Source organism: Pan paniscus, chromosome 3, assembly GCF_029289425.2.
Source record: "Pan paniscus chromosome 3, NHGRI_mPanPan1-v2.0_pri, whole genome shotgun sequence".
NCBI lineage: Eukaryota > Metazoa > Chordata > Mammalia > Primates > Hominidae > Pan > Pan paniscus.
In genome coordinates this window covers 182,895,429-182,907,641 of record NC_073252.2, presented here as the reverse complement: position 1 = coordinate 182,907,641, position 12,213 = coordinate 182,895,429, and the positions used below count along the sequence as shown (strand labels likewise).

At 38.3% G+C, this 12,213-nt stretch overlaps 1 protein-coding gene across 2 annotated transcripts in view; it reads left to right on the top strand.

Moving 5' to 3' along the window:
* CFAP97 (cilia and flagella associated protein 97) overlaps positions 1 to 8,285 on the top strand; it is a 46,090-nt gene extending 37,805 nt beyond the window's left edge. For both annotated transcript variants that reach the window (XM_034959499.3, XM_008977129.4), the window contains exons 4-5: positions 3,759 to 3,909; positions 5,010 to 8,285. In XM_034959499.3, coding sequence (XP_034815390.3) covers positions 3,759 to 3,909; positions 5,010 to 5,140 — 282 coding nt within the window. In that variant the 3' untranslated portion in view covers positions 5,141 to 8,285. The remainder of the gene's footprint in view (positions 1 to 3,758; positions 3,910 to 5,009) is intronic.
* The last annotated feature ends 3,928 nt before the right edge of the window (positions 8,286 to 12,213 follow it).

Genomic DNA, 12,213 nt, shown 5'->3' with positions numbered 1-12,213 from the left:
CTGCAACCTCCGCCTTCCAGGTTCAAGTGATTCTCATGCCTCAGCCTCCGGAGTAGCTGGAACTGCAGACGCCTGCCACCACACTGGGCTAATTTTTTTTTGTATTTTTAGTAGAGATGGGGTTTCACCATGTTGGCCAGGCTGGTCTCGAACTCCTGACCTCAAGTAACCTGCCTGCCTCAGCCTCGCGAAGTGCTGGGATTCTGGGGTGAGCCACCACACCCAGCCTGAATAAGTTCTTGCTAGATATTAGGCACTATTTTAAGCACTTTAGATACATTCTATCACTTAATTACTAAAAACTGACTCTGAGGTTATTTCGTTATTAATATCCCTATCATGGAATTTGATCAAGGACACAATCAGTGGCAGAGCCAAGTGTTAAGCCCAAATCTTTCTGACCATATAGCTTACATTTATTATCACTGTATTACAGTCGTTACAGCATTTTGAAATTTTTTGTTTGTTTGTTTGTTTGAGATAAGGTCTTGCTCCGTCACCCAGGCTGGAGTCTAGTGGTGTGATCATGACTCACTTGCAGCCTCAACCTCCTGGACTCAAGCCATTCTCCTCTGCCTCTTGGGTAGCTGGGACCACAGGCACGCACAACCACGCCCAGCTAATTTTTGTATTTTTTGTAAGAGACGGGGTCTCGCCATGTTGCCTAGGGTGGTCTTGAACTCCTGGGCTCACACAGTCCTCCTGCCTTGGCCTCCCAAAGTGCTGGGACTACAGATGTGAGCCACTGCACCCAGCCTGAACTGTTGTTTTTTAAGTTTTGCATAAGAGTTCTAAATTGATGACTAAATTAAAATGCATACACTTTTGATTTTGGGGCTTACACCAGGGGTGTCCATTCTTTTGGCTTCCCTCAGCCACACTGGAAGGAAAAAAATTGTCTGGGGCCGCACATAAAATATGCTAACCATAGCTGATGAACTAAAAAAAGAAATCACCAAAAAAAATCTCATAATGTTTTAAGAAAGTTAATGAATTTGTGCTGGGCCGCATTCAAAGCCATCCTGAGCTGCGTGCAGCCTGCAAGCCACAGGTTGGACAAGGTTGGTTTACACCTTAAAATTTAGGGTAATCAACACTTTGTATTTTGATATTATTTCTATAGGCAAGAGTTATTTCTCAAATCCTTTAGCTTTTGTTTAGCTTGTTATATTCATGTAACACCCGGATGGACACATGGTGGTGTTCCATGTGATTTGGGTACATGAGCCGAATCATTTCTCTCTTATTTCCCTAAGTTTCTGCATGTAAACTTGATAATTGATGTATCAGACTCCAGAATGGGTTTACTTTTTGCATTATTGTTGATTTTGATCACATCTGTATGTTTTATATCTGATGAATAAGTATTGTAATTTTCTTAAAATTTGTAAAAGAAAAATACTCATCCAACCAAATAAATAAACTTAGGACACTAGGAGTTTAATAGACATTGAGACTTCTACCAGCAAAAAAGCAAAAATGAAAGATAACTGAAAATGCCAGGTCTTCTGTCTTGTCCTTTCCACCCTGCACAGCTCAGTGCGTAGTTAATAGGATAATCAGACAAAACAGCAAATGCACTCTGCTGGTAAAATATGCTGGAGATGTGGCCCCAGGAAGTTCCTGCACAGTTACAAACTGCAGGTAGAGAAGATATGATTTCAGGAGGTTTGGACACCTACATCACACTGCTTCTCTGTCCACAATGCAAGAAAGAGGATATGATGGGAAGACCGTGGACTTTACAGTCAGGTGGAATCATGTTGAAATAAAAGCTCAGCTCAGCAAAGGGAACCACTAATACTAGTTGGGTAATTTGAGTAGGTGACTCTTTTCTAGCTTTTGAAGGCTAAAAACTAGGAAGGGGCACTTCACGCAGAAGGAATAGCATGCAGGGAGGCAGTAAAGGTGTTCTCAGTGGTTCTGTCCGGTTCTTCACGTGTTTTGCACCTCTGCTGTTTGCCTCCAAGCCTCCTTGTGTTTCTATAACAACCTCCTCCTCTCCCTTTTCTAAATGGCCCTTCCCCTGAATATCTTGGCTTATTCTTCCACCACCTGTTCCTTCTTTGGAATTGCTCAGGAACTCAGCATGGAAGGGCAGGGGGTGAAACTGATAAAACACCAAGTGGAAGAAAAGTTATGGGAGTCGGTGGTGATGTTTCACAACAGTGTGGGTGTACAAAATGCCACAGAACTGTATGCTTAGAAGTGGTTAAAAGGTGGTTTCATTTTACCACAGTAAAAGGAAGAAAGAAGAAAAGATTGTACAGAGAAAACTTGTCCTATGACTGAATTCATGAGTCTGATTTTTTAGTGTGAAACTTAGTGCAGGTCAGTACTCCCTTTGCAAATAAGATCAGCTTCCTTCAGAGAAAGTTTGAATGAGTAAAGAAAAGAATAAAACACAATCATGGATCAATTCCCCAAGCTGTTTGGTCTACCTCGGTATTTCTTTCTCAACAATGCCTACGAAAAGCCAACAGGATAAACTCTTTCACCTTTTAAGAAATAATTATAAACAAAATTTAGAACATTCTACATGAGTCTCTGTCACTGAATTGTAAAAAAATTACCATGTTATTGGATACTGTGTTGCCTTGGCCAATTGGTATATATATCCTTTTTTAAAATTTATTAAAATATTATTAAAATGGAGATAGCATTTCGCCATGTTGTCCAGGCTGGTCTGGAACTCCTGAACTCAAGCAGGTCGTCCACCCGCCCCGGCCTCCCCAGAGTGCTGGGACTACAGGTGTGAGCCACTGTGCCCAGGCTACATATCTTTTTAAAAACTTTATATTCTGTACTAATTGGTTTTCAGACTTCTTAACAGCAAAAGCTTTTTTCTCCAAATTAAATGTTATGCAGAATCTTCAGTATATAAAACAGACAATACAGAAAGCATAGTTGGGCTAGTAGAAATCAGCAGTGGAAGACCCGAGGGCCCTCCCTGCTGGCCTTCCCCAGTGGCCTACAAGCCCTTGAGGCACTACTGCAAAGGAAACAGGGTGAAAGGCACTTCTCTGCAATGTACATGTGGAGAATCTATAGTAGCTTCAATATGTGTGCTCATTCCTAGGGTCTAACACTAGGTTCTTAGCATTATAACTCCCATTACATCATGTCTATGAGAAAATCAGGTTTAATGTATTTTATTTCAACTTACAGCACCTTTCCTAAGACTAACCTGGCACAAAAGAATTAGGCCTCTAGCAAGCTTGTCTAACCTACCTTATTTTGTTGTTTGTTGTTGTTGTTCTGTTTTAGGCTTTTAGCAGCCTGAAGCCATGGTTTTTAGTTTCTGTCTCTAGTGATACGCAGAAAAGAGAGATGAGGAAGGGGCTTTACTGGCCCAACCAGAAACAGAAACTAAGAACCCATGACTGTATTCTCTCCATTGGACACCTCTGGATGAATTGTTATATCACAGTGGTTTGGTTAGCTGTGGGATAGGCAAAAACCCTTGGATTTTTATGAAATTATATTATTTGAAATGTTTTTCACATGGTGTGTCGAAAATGATTTAAGATCTTTTGGCGGGATGTGGTGGGTCTCACCTGTAATACCAGCTACTTGAGAGGCTGGGATGGGAGGATCCTTTAAGCCCAGGAGTTCCAGGCCAGCCTGAGTGACAGAGTAAGATCTTGTCTCTTAAAAAAAAAAAAGAAAGAAAGTGAATGTCAGGCTCATTCAGTATTGCCTTGTTAAAAATGGTTGCTGTTTAACCTTGCCTTTCAAATTAATTGTCTTTATTGAAGGCTTTATTGAAAAGGCTTGAGGCCGTGAAACCAACAGTTGGTATGAAACGCTCAGAACAACTGATGGACTATCATCGCAATATGGGCTATCTCAACTCATCACCATTGTCAAGACGGGCCAGATCCACTCTTGGCCAATATAGCCCATTAAGTAAGCATTTTCAAAATTATTTTATACTTATTTGTATCTTGTATCCTTTTTTTAAAAAAACATAACATGTTATTATGATAGAGTTTTAAATGCCAACTCTGGAATGCGTTCTGTTATTTCCCACTGTCATGTTTTGTTTTATTTGTATTAGTTCACTTAATTTCAGGTTCATTTACAGCATATAATGACAGGAAGGAAACCAGGAGATAAAACAATCAAAAATATCAGTAGGTTCTTAGGTAATTGAGGAAGGACTGTTAATTTCAAAGTTTATTGAAGGAAGAAGTACATAGGTGTGCTGTTTAAAAGCTGCTAAAACATTCTCCTTAGGTAGTTAAGAATCATTGCTAATAGCCTCCAGCCCTTATATGTGCTTTTTCTTACTTACTGGATAACTAAAACAAAAATTAGCAAGCTGATCACACAACAAGCCTTACCGCTTTACAGTAAGCAGTAAGGCTTGTTGTGTGATCAGTTACAGACCTAGCCAGCTGTGTGCCCCAGAGAGTACAGGAATGGAGTGACCATTTAGTGCTGGAGTGTGCAACATCTAGAAAGGCCAGTGTCCTTTACAGAAGTCTCTGCTGTACTTCATGTATGCATTCTAAACCATATAATAAATAGAAGGGAATACCAAACCGCCCGATGCCACAACTTCCCAGCGCCCGCCCTCTTGAGTCTTCAACTCTCAAGACTAGTAGTTCCATTTATTCCTTCTCCAAACCTCGCTTCCGTGGTATAGTGACTAAGAAAGGGTCTTATTTTAGTGACTCATACTTAGCATTGTCCCTAAATGTAGTAAGTTATTTGTTGATTAGATATATAAATGGTTATACAAAGTCATTTTTTTCACATGAATTATTTGAGAAGCTTTTAAAAATGTTTGTTTTCCACGCCAATCCAGTGAATCAAAATCCCCTGGTGTGGCATCTGGATATGTTTGTTATTATATTTTTTAACTTCCACAGGGAATTCTGAAGTGCATTCCTAGTCAAGAATCATAGCAGTAGACTATTAGACACACATAGAATGTGGAAGGAAAACCAGCCTGGACTTCAAGTGAGAAGTTTCTCAGGTATTTCTTCTTTGTATGTTTTCAGGAGGCGCTTCCAGGACCTCCAGTGCTACGAGTGGCCTCAGCTGTAGGAGTGAGCGACCAGCGGTTGACCCCTCCAGTGGCCACCCTCGAAGAAGACCTAAACCCCCTAATGTCCGTACAGCTTGGTTATAAAACGCTTTTTTACTTTAAACATTGTTCACACAACTTTTCTTGAAGTGCTCGTGCATATTCCTATAATTCTCTGTGTAAACATCTAGAATACCGTTTTAGCAATTGAAGGTGTACAACAGTGAGTTGTAATGTATTGTTATTCAGTGCAAAATTATTGTCAAAAAACAATTTAATGTAAAAAGTGTTTCCTGAGGATGTATTTATATGAGATGTATGTGTTCTTAATAGAGAAATAGTGGTATGCATGTGTATCTTCTAATTATAGAAATTGATTCAGTTGTCATGCTGTCAAAATAGTAGTGATAGTATCATTGCATGACGTACCCAAGATGGTCACTATATAGTTTTCAATTTGTGTTATTTTCATTTCTTTATAAGTGTTATACCATGAGCTCAGCTCCTAAATTTGGCTGGCTTTGTTTTTCATTTGCTTTAGAACTTATGTGGCATGACATAGCTCGATTGTATGAGATTTAACACTTATTATGAAACAAATCTTGAAATTTGTTTTCACTGGTAGAGCTGATCTAGATTTGATGAGCAGATCGAGAGACGCTGCTATTGGAGCCATTCTTGTAATTCACCAGAGGTATCTAGTTATTGTATAAGTGCACTGAGTTAGATCTTAAAAGTTTGATCAATCATTCCAAACCATTTCAAATATGAATATGAGAAAGTTCAACTTAGAAGCTTCCCTTTTGTGTTTTCATGCATTCAGGTAAAGTCCTATTTATGACTCTTAGAAATGAGGTAGGTTTTAGAGCTAGTCTTCTAACTCGTGAATAGTTTAAGGACCACATCAGTTGCAAACCAAGTATTTGTTGAATCAGTAAAATGGCACTATCAGCATGAAGAGCCGAGAAGCAGATCCTGCGGTGTGTCGGACAGTGTTTTAGGTAATTCAGTATTTATTATGTTATTAGAGAAGACTTAGCGTAAGAAAGAAATGCTTTAGAAATTCCAGCAAGTATTTATAAGGCCTGAAAAAACTAAAATTTGAACAAAAAGGGAAATAAATCACACATTTGTTGAGGCTGCTGCTTTAAATATTAGCTAATTTTCTTGTTTTGGTTTACTTTGATTTATTTGATTGAACCCTGGAAGTATTATTTTTACCAGTCCCACATTTAAAGACCTAGTAATCTTGATGGAATTGGTAATGGCAGATAGGGTTTAATGTTGTTGACTTTTCAAATTAGAATTTTTTTTCTATCAAACTTAGGCTTTTATATAACAAAGTATGTTATCTCATTGTTACCACCGTTTTTCACTACTAGCCTTTTCAGTATGCCCTTAAAATGTATTGGAAAGGTTCCATGTTAAATGACAAATATCTTTTTTCAGTATGAATTTTTGATCTGTAGCCACAATAAGATTTTCATTTTTCAGTGCTCAGGCTCTGTAGCATGTATGCTGAATGCTTTTTTCCTTAGCACCTTTAACAGTAAGGCGTTACTGCATTTTACAAAACATCAATTCAACATGTCTTGGATTTAGTTTGTATTCATAGATTTTGTTAAGGATCAGGCCTGTGAACATGGGCGCAGTGAGGTTAAATAATTCACGTGGCCACAACCTGGCTTTGAGGTTCTGCTTTTGGGGGCCATAATTTTCATTCAATGTTATTCGATGCTTTGTTCTGGTGAACAAGTTACTATACCTGCTGTGTCTATAAGCTTGAGCTATACTAAACCAAGGCTTTATTTTCTTTTGTTTTTTAACTTACTGTACTTTTACTGTTTATATAACCTATATTTCAAGAGAGAGAAGATAATGCTGAATTTTAAATTTAGCATTTGAACATCTGTCCAATAGTGAATTAATCAGTTTTTTTAAAATTGATTTTTAAGTTGTTCCAGAAAAAATATATATATATGTTTTATATATATAATCTTTTTATATATATAAAAAATCTTTTTTATAAATTTTATTTTAAAAATCTTTAAAAAAAGATTTTTATATATATATAAAGATTATATATTTATATGTAGTCTTTTCTGTTCATAATGGCATTAGTCTCTGAGTACATTTTATATTATCTTTGTTGCCACATGTCAGGATACAACACAATAGTTTTATAAATAACAACTGTACTTTGATTTTAGGTACTAATTTAATGCTTTAGTTTTTACTACTTTGAAAGGGGAGGTTCATCTAAGTATTACTGATAACAGGGATCCAACTTAAAGTAAAAGTTGGAAAAGGCAACAGTCTTTTAAGCGGAACTTCAATTCTGTTGTCATGGTTACTTATATATAATGAATATAAATAGACAAGTAGGAGTTGGAAAATGTGGTATATTCTAAGTCAAGATGCTATGAAGTTGTTATAGTTTAAGGGACATTCTTAAGAAGGAATTACTTAAGTATATTACTCTTCTCGTTTTCAAGGACATGAAAAAGTAAAGGATGGTCTGGCACTATTTTATTTTATTTTTTTTTGACTTGTACTGAATATATGTACTTTGAAGATTTACATCTATAACTAGAAAGTATGCTAATCCGAGGTCTGGTTATTAGGCCAGATTCTTGTTCAGTTATTTTTTAAACTAATGTTGCCTCCTTTTTAGTAAGATTCTATGAAAGTTTTTTAACTATTAAAGTTATTTCTTAAGGGGTAGCTCTTATACTTCCTCTACTCTCTTTTTCAGTTTCCATAAAAAGCTGTTTTCTTAGCTATTACTCCAAATAAAGTTCTTTGGTTTGCTTAAAAATGTAGTGTAATGCAGTTGTTTTCTCCCCGCTAACCCGAATGTCCACAGTAGATATCGAGACAGCTTTAGGAAGGTGACGGTCATGGGTAAGTGACGGCTGTGCCTGTCATCTTCAGATTCTTCAAATACTGCAAACTATGAAACATGTTAAGACCAATATAAACCCAAAGATGTGAGTTGATTATACTGTAATAATTACATTCATAAAAAGTTTACTATCTTCAATGCCAAAAAAGTCTTAACCTATAAATGATTATATACAATCTTAGAAAATGTGCTTAACAGTTATGGCTTCTTTATTTCTATGAGGAAAGATTAGTAAGAAACTTAAAATTAACATCCTTTTAAGATTTTCTGTTCCATTTTAATGTATTTTAGGCATTTAGAACTAGCCTGGCATAATGAAGAAAGAAATAAAAGAATTAAAGATAACTGAGTTTTGATCTTATGTTTATCTCTAAAATGGGCTGTCTTGTTCCAATTTTCAAAATTAGAATAATTTTTACGTGCCTTACAAGACCAAGAATTAGTAGGAATAAAGTTGGAAGGATGATGTCAGTTATTTCTGTCTTTGAAAGTATTTACATGGAAAAGAGTTTGCTTAAAATTATATTCTTAATCAGAATTTCTTTAAACTACATCATCTAATTGCTTCTGTAAAATCGTTATGGTACTACAATACAGTGGACACTCTTACAGCTTAAAGAAATGGGCTTTTTGTTGTTGTTGTTGTTGTTTGTATTTTTGAGATGGAGTCTGGCTCTGTCACCCAGGCTGGAGTGCAGTGGCACGATCTTGGCTCACTGCAACCTACACTTCCCAGGTTCAAGCGATTCTCCTGCCTCAGCCTCCTGAGTAGCTGGGATTACAGGCACATGCCATCATGCCCGGCTAATTTTTTGTATTTCTAGTAGTGATGGGGTTTCGCCATGTTGGCCAGGCTGGTCTCGAACTCCTGACCTCAAGTGATCCGCCCGCCTCAGCCTCCCAAAGTGTTGGGATTACAGGTGTGAGCCACCGCACCCGGCCAGGAAATATTTTTTAAAAGGAGTCATGTACGTCATGTACATTGATGTACATGAAATGTACGTCAACATTTCATATGTATTCTATATAATAAACACACTAAAGCTTGCTGCAAAACATCAGTTTAGGAATTTTTTATGAGGGTTTATTAAAACTAGCGCCATTGGAATAAATTCCCGAGTAACCCCTGCAGTAGCGTATCTGAGCTCTCAACAGCAAAGAGCAAGAATGCTAGAGCAAATAGGATTGTGTTATGGCAGAAAATTTTATTTGATTTTTCAGTTCTGGTGATGGATTTTTAATTCATTTACAGATATCTCTGGAGCCACCATAATAGACTCTTAAGATTCTGTGCTTCCATTTCAAAATTTAGTTGGTAAATCCAGGTAAGTTGCACTATTTGCCCTAGATGACATTTGTGAGGTTTAACTGTTTTACAAAATAAAACTTAGGAGGTAACATCATTATTTTACTATAATGAGACAGGGTTTTTTCACATGGCTCTAATCCACAATTATAAGATAGTAAAAGAATTTGAGGCCGGGGACGGTGGCTCACTCCTGTAATCCTAGCACTTTGGGAGGCCGAGGCGGGCAGATCACGAGGTCAGCAGTTCGAGACCAGCCTGGCCAATATGGTAAAACCCTGTCTCTACTAAAAATATAGAAATTAGCCACACATGGTGGTGCGTGCCTGTAGTCCCAGCTACTTGGGAGGCTGAGGCAGCAGAATTGCTTGAACCCAGGAGGCAGAGGTTGTAGTGAGCTGAGATCACACCACTGCACTCCAGCTTGGGTGACAGAGCGAGACTCCGTCTCAAAAAAAAAGAATTTGAAGAGTCACCAAAAAATGATTAAAAACTATGGTGCTAAATTCTTACAGGATATATATTACAATGAGAGTCTTCACCAAAAAACCACACATCACATTTATTTCATACATTTTGGAATTATAGCTAGTCTCCAAAGTTTGGAGGGTGCTTTGTTCTTGATTTGATTCTGAGAATCTGTTTTATGAAGAACATATGCAGCATTAAGCAAATATATCTGCTTCCCACATAGTTACCTATACAAACTAGAAAAATCTAATTCTACCATTAACTACGGTCTTCTCTTTTAGCACTTGAGTGTAGTTTTGCCTGTTTTTGAGTTTCATGTAAATGGGAGTATGTTCTCGTGTATGACTTTTTAGCTCAACATCTTTATGTTTGTGAGATTCTTTGATATTGTTGCATGTAGCTAGAATTGGTTCGTGTTGATTTTTATGTAGTATTCTGGTACTTGACTATACCATGATTTATTTTATCTATTATGTGGTTGATGGATATTGTGGGTGGTTTCCAGGTTTTGACTATTACAAATAATGCTAATGTGAGGATTTTTGTAAATGTGCCTTGGTTGATCTGTGTGTACTTTTTAGCTGGGCATGCACCTAGCGTGGAGTTGCTGGCTCAGAGGTGTGCTTGTGTTTAACAGATAATGCCAGAGTTGTCCACAGTGAGTGTAACAGCTCATTCTTCCACGAAAGTGTGTAAGTTTCTGTTGCTCTAGAGACTCATTAATATTTATTATTGTCAGTCTTTTTTTCTTTTTCTTTTTTTTTTTTTTTTTGAGCCTGGGTCTTGCTCTGTCACCCAGGCTGAAGTGCAGTGGCACGATCATGGCTCACTGCAGCCTTGACCTCCCTGGCTCAAGCGATCCTCCCATGTCAGCCTCCCAAGTAGCTGGGACAACAGGCATGCACCACCATGTCCAGCTAATTATTGTATTTTTTTGTAGAGATGGGGTTTCACCGTGTTGCCCAGGCTGGTCTCGAACGCCGGGGCTCAACCAATCCTCCTGCCGAGGCCTCCCAAAGTACTTGGGATCCCAAAGGGATTCCATATGTGAGCCACTGCAACTGGACTTTCAGTCATTTTTTTCAAAGTTTTAACTATTCAAGTGGATATTTAATATATCTCATTGTGATTTTAATTTTATTATTTTGAGTAATAATTAGATAGAACACTTTTTAAAAATTTTTCAACTTTTATTTTAGATATAGAGGGTACATATGCAGGTTTGTTACATGGGTATATTGTACCCAGGCAATGAGCATAGTACCAACAGGTAGCTTTTCAGCCACGTCCCATTCCTTCCCTTCCCTATCTGGTAGTCCACAGTGTCTGTTCCCATGTTCGTGTCCATGCATGCTCAGTGTTCAGCTTCTACTTATAAATGAGAATATGCAGTATTTTATTTTCCTTCTCTGTGTTAATTTGCTTAGGATTATGGCCTCCAACTCCATCCATGTTGCTGCAAAGGACATGATTTCATTCTTTTTATGGCTGTGTCATATTTCTTGGTGCACATGTACCACATTTTCTTTATCCAGTCCACCACTGAAGGGCACCTAGGTTGATTCCATGTCTTTGCTATTGTGAATAGCATGGAGATGAGCATACAATTGCATGTGTCTTTTTGGAATAAGGCTCTATTTTCCGTTGGGTATATACCCAGTAATGGGATTGCTGGGTCAAATGGTAGCTCTGTCTTAAGTTTTTTGAGGAATCTCCAAACTGCTTTCCGCAGTGGCTGAACTAATTTACATTCCCGTCAACAGGTATAAGCATTCCCTTTTCTCCACAGCCTCTTCAGCATCTGTTGTTTCTTGACTTTTTATAATAGCCATTCTGACTGCTGTGAGATAGTATCTCATTGTGGTTTTGATTTGCATTTCTCTAATAGTGACAATGAACATTTTTTCATGTTTCTTGGCCACTTATGTGTCTTTTGAGAAGTGTCTGTTCATCTCCTTTGCCCATTTTTTTTTTTTAAGATGGAGTGTTGCTCTGTGGCCCAGTGCTCTGCACTGGAGTGCCGTGGTGCGATCTCGGCTCACTGCAAGCTCCGCCTCTCGGGTTCAAGCAATTCACCTGCCTCAGCCTCCCAAGTAGCTGGGAGTACAGGTCTGCACCACCATGCCCAGCTAATTTTCGTATTTTTATTAGAGATGGCGTTTCACCATGTTGGCCAGGCTGGTCTCAAACTCCTGACCTCAAGTGGATCTGCCTGCCTTGGCCTCCCAAAGTGCTGGGATTACAGGTATGAGCCACTGTGTCTGACCATTTTGCCTTTTTTTTTTTTGAGACAGAGTTTTGCTCTGTTGCCCAGTCTGGAGTGCAATGGTGTGATCTCGGCTCACTGCAGCCTCCGCTTCTGGGTTCAAGCGATTCTCCTGCCTCAGCCTCCTGAGTAGCTGGGAGTACAGGCGTGTGCCACCACTCCCAGCTAATTTTTATATTTTTAGTAGAGGTGGGGTTTCACCATGTTGGCCAGGATGGTCTCGATCTCCT